This window comes from Pyxicephalus adspersus, chromosome 6 (assembly GCF_032062135.1).
Source record: "Pyxicephalus adspersus chromosome 6, UCB_Pads_2.0, whole genome shotgun sequence".
NCBI lineage: Eukaryota > Metazoa > Chordata > Amphibia > Anura > Pyxicephalidae > Pyxicephalus > Pyxicephalus adspersus.
Window position 1 is genome coordinate 33,959,053 of NC_092863.1, and position 12,157 is coordinate 33,971,209.

Genomic DNA, 12,157 nt, shown 5'->3' on the forward strand with positions numbered 1-12,157 from the left:
CAGGTTTCAATTCCTACTTGTCAGTACTCCTGTTTGTTGGTATTGGAGACATTGGGAGATCCTGTGGGGTATACAAGAAATGTTTAGAGTTTGAACAAAATTAATAAAATAATGATGAATGTTTGTGTGTAGCATTTCCAAACTCACCATGCGAGAGGAACTCAAGGCCTCAGGTATCAGGCTGTCTCTGTGGTTAAGATGAGCAAATGGCTTAGCAGCCCCCCAAGATTCCAGATAGCGTGTCATGCGGACAGATGCCCTTGTCTTGGTGACCTCGACAGACTTACTTGGAAATATATCATCTTCCTCATTGTCATCACTAGCCTGAAAGAAAGGACAGCTGCATTACGCACCTTGCTATTGTGAGTCTTTACGTGGCCAGAATTGATATTTTGCTTGTAGAAGATAAATCATAATTTTGTAACAGATGTAAAAATTGATAATACACTGCTAGAAGAGCATATAAATATCTTAACAGCCTTCATTTAAATACTATTCAGTTTAAATTATAGAATTATACAGTTTTTATGTTAAAGATTTGTAATCTTGGCTGGCCGTTAAATGCAAGCCTCACATAGAAGATCAGTATGCTCCTTCTAGTTTAGTATTACTGATTCCTGGTTCAACTTAATAATATAATATTGAATGATTGGGAAACTTGAGCTTAAGACATGTGACATAGAAAACAGTACTGCAGAACCAAGAAACTGCATTGCTGAGCCAGGAAATAAATGTGTCACTGCCTGGTTGATCCGTGTGAAAGTACATTTATCATAAAACTATTTGCTTGAAATTACAAAACAGAGAACAAGCAAAAAACAAACTATTTAGCAGTTTAGCTGCAATTCTACCAAACCAAGCAAGTGGATTACCCTTATTAGTCTCAAAGGAATTAACTTCAACATAACCTGCAATAACTGAGTCTTGGTGGGTTCTCTGCTGCATCTCTGCTCTAGAATGATTTTTATTTTAACTAAAAATCCATGCATGCTACTTCCATATTTTGCCTCAGCTCAGGAGAAAAATCATTGGAGTACTGATTACAACTTGGCTAACACTAGCAGATTGCCATTTCCCATTCTTCATATATGCTCAGGTATAGCCACTCAAACACTCTGACTAATATACACATTATTTGCAGAGTAAAAAAATATGCAAGTGTCCAAACATTCCTAACCAATATAGTGAAACATGGGTAAAGTTTATATATAAATGGGAGACTTACCCTAGGGTCAATAACAAGATATGTTTTTATATTATTTTCTTTAAGGTAGGGGTCTCTCTGCCCATGAGTTACATCTTCAACCTCATATTGACCACCTAGATGGGACATAGTGGCTTCTGTGATATGAACTCTCCTACAAAAGAGAGGGTTAGATAACATGCCATTACTAAATGTCAAGATAAGTATAAACAGTTACACAGAGCTAAAACGACTTTGTAACACATTTTTAATATCATAAAGCATGATGACTTTAACATTAAATATTGCTGTGTGATAAGGGTCCTGCATTGATTTCCCATTCTTACCCCGGAACTCCTCCTGCTTCCATATGGTTGGCCAAAGTTACATCATGTGACCAGACATCATATTGCCATTTCTGGAGTCCGATTACTCCACACAATACATTTCCTGAATGAACTCCAACACGCATGTTAATATCCACACCTGTAGCCTTACGCAGTTTCCTGGGGACATACACAGATAATGATTTTAGTGCACTGGGTCCAAATATCAACAACTGCACAAACATCTTTTGGGAAAAAAAAAAAATCTATATTTGCATATTTTAAGGTATTTGGAGTAATGGGGTAAGAAACCAGGCTTTGTATGGCTGACCACACTGCATTTTTCACCTTCAGCTGTATAAAGAATCATAAAGTTTGCTATGGCCAGATGCTCATTTCTCAGGAAGAGTCTGTTCATAATGATTTTAAGGAGGAGGTGCTAAAAATTGTCAGCCCAACTCATTTTCCAAAGTGCAAGTTTGAGAATCATTGTATTACTTTAAAAAATTTGTCACAACAATTGACAGAACAATGTAAACTGAAGTGTGAGATGTTTAAGTTTTGAATTTTGAACCATTATGAAGTTGATGAAATTCTAACAAATTCGTCACCTGGCAGATAGTGAATTTTGACTAAAACAATTTCTGATAGTCTAGAGATAACTAAGAAATACACTGAATTTTTTACAAAAAGCTGTAGGGTATACAGAAGCGGTCTGCCAAGTGGATGCCAATGTCTGAATATTCATGATACACTGCGTTGACTTGATATCTTTAAAGTTGATTTTGTTTTATATTATTACCCCTTAGCATTTTAGAAAAGCAGAAAACCTTTAATACCCAAAAATCAGCAGGACTTGGCCACAATTTGTTTAGGCCAAGGAAGATATTTTGAAAAACAACTATTTTTTTTAGAAGGAGATGGTTTTAATGTTTTGAAGATGACCGCTTGACAAATGATGATGTGCTAGGTGTGTTGAACTTTTGGGTCAACATGTAAAATAGAATAAACCTTTCATGGCTCCAGGGCATTTCCTTTTTCATTGAGCCTAGAACTTTTTAACCTCTCAACCTGTATCTTTCTAGTGTTTATATGCAGCTTTACAGTTAAAAGGGAGGCGAAGTGCAGGAAGTGTACGATTATTTGTGAGAAAAGAAGGGGCTAAGTGAATGTTAGTTTGCTCTGAATAGATAAAATACATGTTCACCAAACAAAAAAAGCTCAACCTGCTCAATTTCTAGCTTTTCAATTACATTAAAATAAAAACAAAAAAAACCAAAAAACTCCCAGAATCTTTCTGTATTAATAGTGTTGAGTAAAATGAATATGTTCTAATATTTCTTGAGAAACCAAGATAGCAGGCTGTGCAGATACTGTAAATGGCTCAATTGTTAAATCAAATGTTTGATTAAACACAGAAAACCTAGAAAAACACGTCAGAAAGGGTATTATAACTTCTCTCACCGAATAGCCTGGCACATGTCTAGACCCATCTGCACACAGTTCTTGGCATGGTCAGGCAAGTATTCTGGCAGCCCTGACACACAATAATAGCAATCACCCAGGATCTTGATGCGCATGCAGTTGTTTTCCTAAAGGGAAGAAAATAGACCTCATGACCTATTTCTAAGTAACATGACAACATCTAGTAGTAGTCAACACAAGTCACATTCATCTAGACTTGTTGAAGGTGTTTCACAGCCTTCCAAGCTGCATTATCAGTTATTTGAGAGAGCTTGGACAGCTGTGAAACATATTCACTATTCCACTTTATTGTGACTACTACTAGATATACAATGACCTGGATAAATGAGAACCTTTACAGACATCAAACTACAACATTTTCAACAACTTCTTGTTCCTTACCTTTGCAATCTGGTCAAACTTCCCAAAAAGCTCATTTAACATGAGGACCAACTCCTTTGGAGAGCACTCACTTGAGAGAAGTGTGAAGCCAACAATGTCTGCATACAGGATACTGCAACATTAAACAAAATGTTGTGTTACATACGCAGAAGGTACAGGATAAACAAGTCTGATAGGAAGAGGGGCAGTGTTGAACCCAGAAATTTTTCTAAGCTGGGTGGCAGCCCCTGAATTGTGACCCAACTCTTCAGTAACCACCCAAAAACAGCAGGGTAGTTATTGAAAAGTGCCGGGTGGTGCGCCAGGTAAAAGGGTCTGGAGAGAACACGAAGAGGGTATACTTAAGAACTGCAGTGGTCTGTGTGCAGTCCAAGGTATCTAAATCCTGCATCAAACTTCTGCATTACATATAGAATAACAAGAGGTAACTGAAATTACCACAATGAACGTTACATCCCATTCTTCTGATATCTGAGTGAATGAACAGAGAAATATTTGTCCCACATACAGGACCCAATTACTTAATGCTTACATCTAAACTTATTTAGGTGTAAGGTCAGTAATTATGCTGTACATTAGTCCTACTGAGACATCAAACACAGACCTGTGGCTCAACATGACTGATCTTATGAAATAGTAGATAGCACTTTGCAGAAAAGATAAGTACACCTCCAAATATTCCGAGTGTACAGATATGAAATTTTCTATATTAACAGAATTTTTTTTGTAGATAAAAGCGACTTATTTATTAGATTTTACTCATCTAAAGATAAAGATCTTGGGCTGTGTACTGGTTCTTCTCACCTTACATCTTTGTGCCGTTTGATATACAGATTATGAAAGTTGTTGGTGCTCTCCTGCTGCGGCCTCTTTTCTTTTAGCCTCTCTATGATCTCTTCTTTCATCTCTGTTGCTATATACTGGGGTAAGATGGAAAGTAACAACTGTTCCTGTGTTTTCAAAAGAAAAAAAATATATAAAGAAGGTGTCAAAAGAAAAAAAGTCAATGCCAGGCATAGAAACTTACAGTCATGTGAAAAAGTAAGTGGAGATGTGGAAATTGTTGAGTATAGTATAAAAAATAAAAAAGGATCTGGTGCTTGCTATTGACCTGCAATGACTTATCAATCATGACAATTAAAGAAGCACTTTAAAACCTTTTAAAAAAAAAACTTTATAAATAGAGCCCAATGAGTCGAACAAGGAATAAAAAAAGAAAATCAAAATTGTTATTCAAAAATATTTAGAGAAATATCTACAAGTGAAGTAGATTTCAAATGCCTGTTAAATTGTCTAGGACTGGCCTGCTCAGTGAAATTAGGGTTTAAAGCTGGCTAATCTATCGTTCTTTACCCAAAAAAACTTTATTTTCCCTAGCTTTTGATCAAATCAGAAAAAACTAGACATCTGCATTTAGACACTCCATTAACAAGATTTGTTCGATTCCTGCCTGGGAAAAATATTGCACCAGGACAGGAAGAACATCAATACAGAAAAAAAACATTTTTACTTCTAAGTCAAATAGGGGAATAGATTTTACATTATTGTTCTTTTTCCTGTGACAGATTTTTCCTCACTTCAATTCTGTTAAAAGGCCAGAAAAGAAAGTAAGGGGAAATTTCTCTAGCAGTGCTAAAAAGAGTAGTAAATTTGGGGTTCTAATCCTTCCAAATTCTATCCAAGACTAAAAAAACTTTGGTACAGAGCAGTGTTTTTCAACCAGGGTTCCTCCAGAGGTTGCTAGGGGTTCTTTGAGCAATGAGCAATGTGTGACTTCCAGGTTAGTTTAACTGGCACCAATGATTTGTAAGGGTGGCCAGCAAATGTTGGAGGCATTTTTCCTCCTAGGCCACCACACCGATGTAATGTGAGCTGTGGATATTGTAATTATAGTATAGGGTTTCATGAAGACTTGAAAGTCATTTTAAGGGCCATGTTAAAGAGGTTGAGAAACACTGGGATAGACACACTGGACCTAATTTATTAAAGTTCATGGAGACCGTAGAAGATAGACCTCCATGGGTGAACCTGGGTAATCCAGCAAACGTGAAATGGACTCAAAGTGCATGCATTTAAAATAAGAAAAACCATGGCTGTCCAAAAATGGATTTGGAAAAGGATTACAGCAAGTTTGTCATGAAACATAGAGGTAAGGACCAGGCCCTCTGTATCTATTTGTTTGTCCTCATTAACAACATATTTGCGGAACCTGAAGACAAAGTTTCAGGAGAAGAACCCCACACCAACTCTGAAGCATGGTGACAGAATGCCATGATTTAGGGTTGCTTTGGTACTTTAGGGTCTGGGCAGGTTGCAACCTTTGAGACAACTATAATATCTACATTACATCCAAGTTTGTGTTAAGAAGAATTTGAAACAGTCTGCCCAAAACAAATTTGAAAAGGAAATAGATCATTAACATAACAATAGTCTAAAATAAAAAGTGGTTAAAAAGTTCACCAATCTAGGTCAAAGACTGGAGGAAATTATTAAATCCTGTCATTAAATACAAGTAATTTCTACTAAAGGGGGCAATACCAGCTTATAGGGCCAAGGGTGTACTTGCTTTACCCACAGCACATAATTACATCTATTTTCCATACTGATCTGAATCTTTGTTCTGTTAAACTCTTCCAGCCTTTGTTAACTACTTTCTGTCAACATGCACTACATATTTATTAAAAATGTATTAAAAAATATTTATATTTATTAAAAATTAAAAGAACATGTCATACCATGAGATTTCCGTGCTAATGTATTGATCTGCTTAAAATACCTTTTATGAGAATATGGGGTTGCCATTGCAGGCTTTTATTTTTGATGACTGGCTGTGTTTGACCTCAGTGTTTTCTTGGGATGGTCTTAAAATTAAGCTGCCATAAATGCCAGAAAAGTGCCACAAATCTTCAGAGTCTCAAACAGCATTGAAGTCTTATGTGACTGTTTTAAATCATTGTTAAGTAATTTTCAAGTTGAAGTCAAAGTTTAGAATTATGAAAACTGTGCAGCCAATCCAATGGAGACTAGGTTTACACTAATGTGCAAGTGTAAACTGTGCCATCAGCCAACATATATAGCAGTATGTACGGGCACAGATATTTTTATAGAATGGCACACTCTGGGTTCTAGAAAAAATAGGAGCCCATTTATGCCATAATACAGTACCCATCAACATGTTTGTGTGTGTGTGGAGTATTGCGTTATTCAGCACAAAGTAACTGGGTTGACAATGCAGCTCAATGTAAAAACCTGTAGTGTACAAAAATTTTCAGTGCACACCAATGCAACACAGAGGGCATATGCATAACCCAACATAATTCCGGGTGCGCTGCAAAGTACGAAACATGTGCATTAGGCTGAAATTAATCTTGCATTGTCATGTTACCATATGTTGAGGTTTAGGTGTCTTATAAGTATCATGACACAAAATATGGTGTGTATGAGCCTTTCCTATTAAGTGACCATTATAACCAATATCCATATAATAATCAACCGGTGTTGACTAAAATGTTACCCAACAAGGAATGTCCAGAATGGTGGGCAGGTAGACAGAAGTCCGGTCAGTTTGCTACCATACAGGCTTTCCGGCACACTATGACCAAGGGATTATCTCCTCTCCACAGTAATATTAACAGAATTTAAAAACCAAATATGCATTTAGTTTAGTATGATAACATTTTAAAATTAGAAAAATTAAAAAAAATCAGGAGAGACAAGCTTCAAAATTGCTGTTATGCACTGGTAATCACATTACGCATTTTAGGCATATCTTTATGAAGTACTCACAGTACAAAAACAATAGAGCAATAAAAAGTCTGATATTTTCAAACCGTATAAAAGTAATAAATAATTAACCAGTGACACCCATTTCCATGACTTCATTTGTTTTGAAGCGAATCCACAGAGGCATGCACAACAGATTCTGTGAAAAGCTATAGTATATTCATGTGATTTAATATGAACGTATGAATAGCAGTCCATCAAATTGTTTCTAGCATACGTCCAAATTATTTAATAAATTAAATTGAGTGGTCTGTGCTGCATTCCAATGCACGCCTGGGAACTTCATCAGAGCCTTTGAATTAGGACTATGTATTCTTTCTATTCTTTCAGTGTTTTTACATTGTGTTAACACTTAATACCCATGTACACAGCAAAGCAAAAAAAAAAAAAAAAAACAAATCCTGGCGACACTTTGCTCACTGTGAAGACTCCTACACAAAAGGTTTAACATAGGTGCAGCAGTCTACAAATGGCAATGATAACAGAATTCATCATTGTAATGCTAGGCATATCTAAACAATATACTCATAGGTATACAGGTCTGTTTACATTGGCATGCATATGCCAACACATTGTTGTAACATGGAATTCAAGGTGATTTTATATGTGTTACGGTCTTAAAGGACCTCATTTGATCCACTTAAATAGAACTATACAAACACAAGCAAAAGGCACTTTACATAACTTTTTCCTATTTTTTGCTACAACCAAAGTAGGAAAGTCCAGAAGTAACCAACAACAGCTATTAAACACTGCAGAATAAATGAAATATGCTTTATGTGAACATCCACAAAAGCACAGAAATACAGAGATAGGTATGCTAGATGAATTACTCATGAGTCAACAGCCTGTAAAGGGCTTTTCCGCTTTAAGTATAATAAATACATAAATAAAAAAGACATGCCTTCAAATTAGACTACACTTTGAAGCTCTGCCAATGAGCTTCATAGTATGTAGAACATGATGAGCTCCTACTGTTTTAGCTGGATATTACTTCCACATTGAAGGTGCTTTCCGTGTTCTAAAAATTGCGAGTAAAAACTTAAAAATAGGATCAAGTCAAAGACATGGTGCACCCACAGTAATTGAGCGCAACATGAGGCTGAATGCATGCCAGCTGCTTGTTAATCATCCATCTACGTCTACATCTACATCTTCTCTATGCTATATTATATAATATAAGAAGCAATAGATGGGCAGTTAATGAGTGATTGGCAAGGGTTCGGCTTCCCATAAAGTGCCAATCTGATTCAGCTTGCACACATTCTCTTAGAATTCAGGACCACTGGTTAGTAGCAATGGAAGCTCCACAACACAAAGGTGTTTCTGTAAAAATCCACCAGACCTGCTGCCTCTCCTGAGAGTCCAGCTTGCGTCGGGAATGAATGAAGTTGATGGCTTCGTGGTACGTGTCCTTTAACGCACTTTCCGTGACACGCTTGTGATAACCTCCCACCACATTTCCACACAGCAGGATGACTGCGTCAGCCACCATCTGCAAAAGGTAACAAATGATTTCACATTTCATTATTATTGTTCAATGTAAGAAATGCAGAAGAACTTCTCTATACAATGTAAATCTGTGAATGTAACATTCACAAAATATTCATGGCAGACATTTTCTTGTGAATGTGTTTTAAAATTACAGCAACCAATACCTTGTGTATTTTGGTCAATGACACTTTTACTGCTTGACAAATATGCCCTTATGTGTTGGAGAGCTAAAGCATTCCTTACCTCGGCGACCATGTTTCTGTAGACCAAGAGTTTGGCTCTATGAACAGCTAGCAGTTTTTAGGGACTGTCACTGGGTTTCTTAGGGGCTTTTTGATAGGGAATTTAATGTAAAAATACTATCCATTATTGTGCTTTTTACAATCACAGTCTGTCACCTCAACCGGGGTCTGGGCAGCACCAGATTCAACCAACAAGCTGTAGTTTTTGGACCCTGTGTATCTGGAGGCAAAACTTTGGTAGAACAGAGAGGGGTTATCAATGCTAATAGTTTCTTTTCCTGTCCTATGTGTCATTAGGGAGATTTCTTTTCATTTTTCTATCCCATATACTAATAAGGAAGAGAATATCTCCTCTCAAAGAGGAAGAGAATCCCCTCTTAAAAAAACAAAAATGGCAATCACTAAAATCAATTCATTAACAGTTCTGTAAAGCAACATGGATATATGGGTGGAGTATGTCCCAGAAAAAAGTCAATACTGTTAGCAAATTAAATACATCTCGTCAACAGGAGAAACAAAAAATCCTCTCTTTTACTTTACTCAAAATATTGGAATGGACTCTGGTGATAAGGACAATTGGAGAAACCGAATCTCCTTAACAGGGGGAGACTGTAAAAATAATATTAGGGGTTCTCAACACCCGGCCACTTCATCCAAACATAAAAAAAAAGTTTTGCCATTAGCTATATTTCCGGTTATTATATCCTAGAGCCTTGAAAAGCAAAACCAGCTGAATAATGATGGTCACAAGTTCTTGTTATAATTATGGAACAAAGCTAGCGGGGCCCAGACAATGGTACAAAGTCAGCTCTGAAGTGCAATTAATGTTACATAATGCAACTATCTGTTTTAAAGTTATGACAGCGGGTATTATTAATGCTACACCTAGCAATTTTCCAGCTGACAGGAGGAGAACAGTTTATTTTGAACAACTAATATGAATCAGATGAACCAGACAAAAAAAGATGAAATATATGAATAAATATAATTTTAGGACATGTTTTATCTTTTATTTTCATAAAACATTCTCAAAAGCTATAAGGAACACATTTTACAATTCTTCTCATTCCTTCCGAATTGCTGCCTTGGGCTCATGGTGTGTTTAGAAAGCGCACAATGAGTACAGAAGGCTTCCCCATACCAATCTTCTCATTGCTATTCTAAGGCCTATTAAGCTGTGTTCACAGTTTAATGGTTAATAATCTGTATGTGAACACCTTTGTGAAACCCCTGCTGTTAGTCAGCTTGGAAAATATACCTGTAAAGTGGAAAACAAATGTCCTGGCTACAGGAAGGTGTTTTTTAATTAAATGAGCCATAAAATAATAAAAGATAGAGCGGTGCTTGGAAGTGGCATGTGGTTCATTTAAAAGGTTTCCTACCTGTAAGGCAAAATCTCCTGCAGGCTGCTGACTTGATGATGACACATAGACACTGAGCACGATGATATGTGACACTGAGCAGGCAAGCCCAGCAACAATTGCCCCTCTCATACATAATGGAAGCATGGTGTATAGGCTGATCGTCACAAACAACGTCCAATAAACCTGAAAGATCACAAAACGGTAAGCAAAGGGGAAAACAGAATACTCTGACATCCCATCCTTTTAAATACGGACACCAAAGCTATACAGATTCTATGTCTAAATGGATTTAGTCAAGGCATTATTTAGATTTAATAGCCCTAAATTTATTAAACGCATTGATTTCCTGAAGAAAACCAACAAACCAATTATTGTATATACACAACTAGGAGGAATTTTGATTTGGTATTTTTTTCTTAGTGTTGGAATATTGGCACAATACTTCAACCTAACTCCCATCAGTAAACTTACCCCTGAAAAATACTATCCTTACCCTTCCCTGGGAGCAACTACACCAAAGTTTAGAGTTAAAAAAAAAACACTAATAACAAAGTCTATACCTGGATTGTATTTTAGTTTGTATCTATTTTATACACCAGCTACTTTTTGTAGCGGTTTTGGCCATATTGGATACATTTAAGATGTTTACCCTGTTATTTTTTTAGTTTTCTGATTGAAGCAATGAAATCATAAAAAGCACAGTTATTTTAAGAGACAATACTGTATTCATTTGTGTCAGTAAATAAAAGGATGAGGTGTCAATTTGATGACTTATTAGGAACCCTGTCCCGAGTTCTTCCTTACCTGATCCCATGGAGTAACAACACTGCTTGTGAAAATAAATGCATAGCCCATGGCCACCAAACATCCCCAGATGATGATTGCTAATAATTTAACACCCTTCTGCAGTACGGTTTCTATGCACACCAGTATGAAGAGTATAGTGAACACTCCCAAGGCACAGAATATGCTCACTAGGAAGCCGACATTGTCCGAGAAAGTCTGAAAGCACAAAACACAGTACAATGGTGTTCACCACACCCAATGCAACACAATACAACTTTACTGTGTACAGTCAACAGTTCAAATGAAAGTTTTGTTCATGCAACATTAAAAACAAGAACATAGGCAGTCAACATAAAAAGGTACATAAACCAATGTAATGTAAAGTGATTTAATTTACCACCATCGCACATCTGTTTATCAGAACTAAGATTTATCAGCTAAACAAAAAAAAATATTAACTAGAGTATGTGCTTTTTTCCAGGTTTTTCCTTGTTATGCTATCAAGTTGACTCTACACATGATTTGTGATATATCTTTAGAAAAGATATACTATACTATATACCTTCTAATTGAGGTTACGTGTATTTCTTTCTTTCTTTCTTAAAATGTCAAAAGTCAAAGTTTTGTCAAAGTGTTCACTTAACTTTACCCATATAAAACAAAGTTCTATAACAAAAACACACACATCTTTTGAGAACATTCTATGTATCCTGGGAAAAAAAATGATAAGCTGTCCCCTAAAATTATTTATTTCTTTGTATTTATATAGCGGCAGTATGTTTTGCAGCACTTTTTAAATCTCGACGTTGTATCACAAATGTCCCTCAAAGGGGCTAACAATCTAATGTCCCTGTCATGGTTCTATTTCATTACCATAGTCTGAGGCCAATTTTTAAGGGGAAGTCAATTAGCCTAACTGCATGTTTTTGAGATGTGTCAGGAAACTGGAGTACCCAGAGGAAACCTAAGCAGACATGGAGAGAAACATAAAAACTCCTTGCAGGGTGAAACCTAGGACCTAGCATGCAAAGACAAGAGTGCTACCCACTGAGCCAACTAAAAATATACGGCTAATCTATATTTCTCAATATTCTTCTGTACAATATGTATTAA

At 36.3% G+C, this 12,157-nt stretch overlaps 1 protein-coding gene across 6 annotated transcripts in view; it reads right to left on the reverse strand.

Moving 5' to 3' along the window:
- Window positions 1-12,157, reverse strand: part of ADCY4 (adenylate cyclase 4) — a 66,228-nt gene that overhangs the window by 24,313 nt on the left and 29,758 nt on the right. For all 6 annotated transcript variants that reach the window (XM_072415157.1, XM_072415155.1, XM_072415153.1 and 3 more), the window contains 10 exons: window positions 11,063-11,260; window positions 10,277-10,441; window positions 8,504-8,653; window positions 4,180-4,325; window positions 3,376-3,487; window positions 2,974-3,101; window positions 1,531-1,689; window positions 1,226-1,358; window positions 148-324; window positions 18-61 (listed from right to left, as the gene is read on the reverse strand). In XM_072415157.1, the coding sequence (XP_072271258.1) occupies window positions 18-61; window positions 148-324; window positions 1,226-1,358; window positions 1,531-1,689; window positions 2,974-3,101; window positions 3,376-3,487; window positions 4,180-4,325; window positions 8,504-8,653; window positions 10,277-10,441; window positions 11,063-11,260 (1,412 nt within the window). The remainder of the gene's footprint in view (window positions 1-17; window positions 62-147; window positions 325-1,225; window positions 1,359-1,530; window positions 1,690-2,973; window positions 3,102-3,375; window positions 3,488-4,179; window positions 4,326-8,503; window positions 8,654-10,276; window positions 10,442-11,062; window positions 11,261-12,157) is intronic.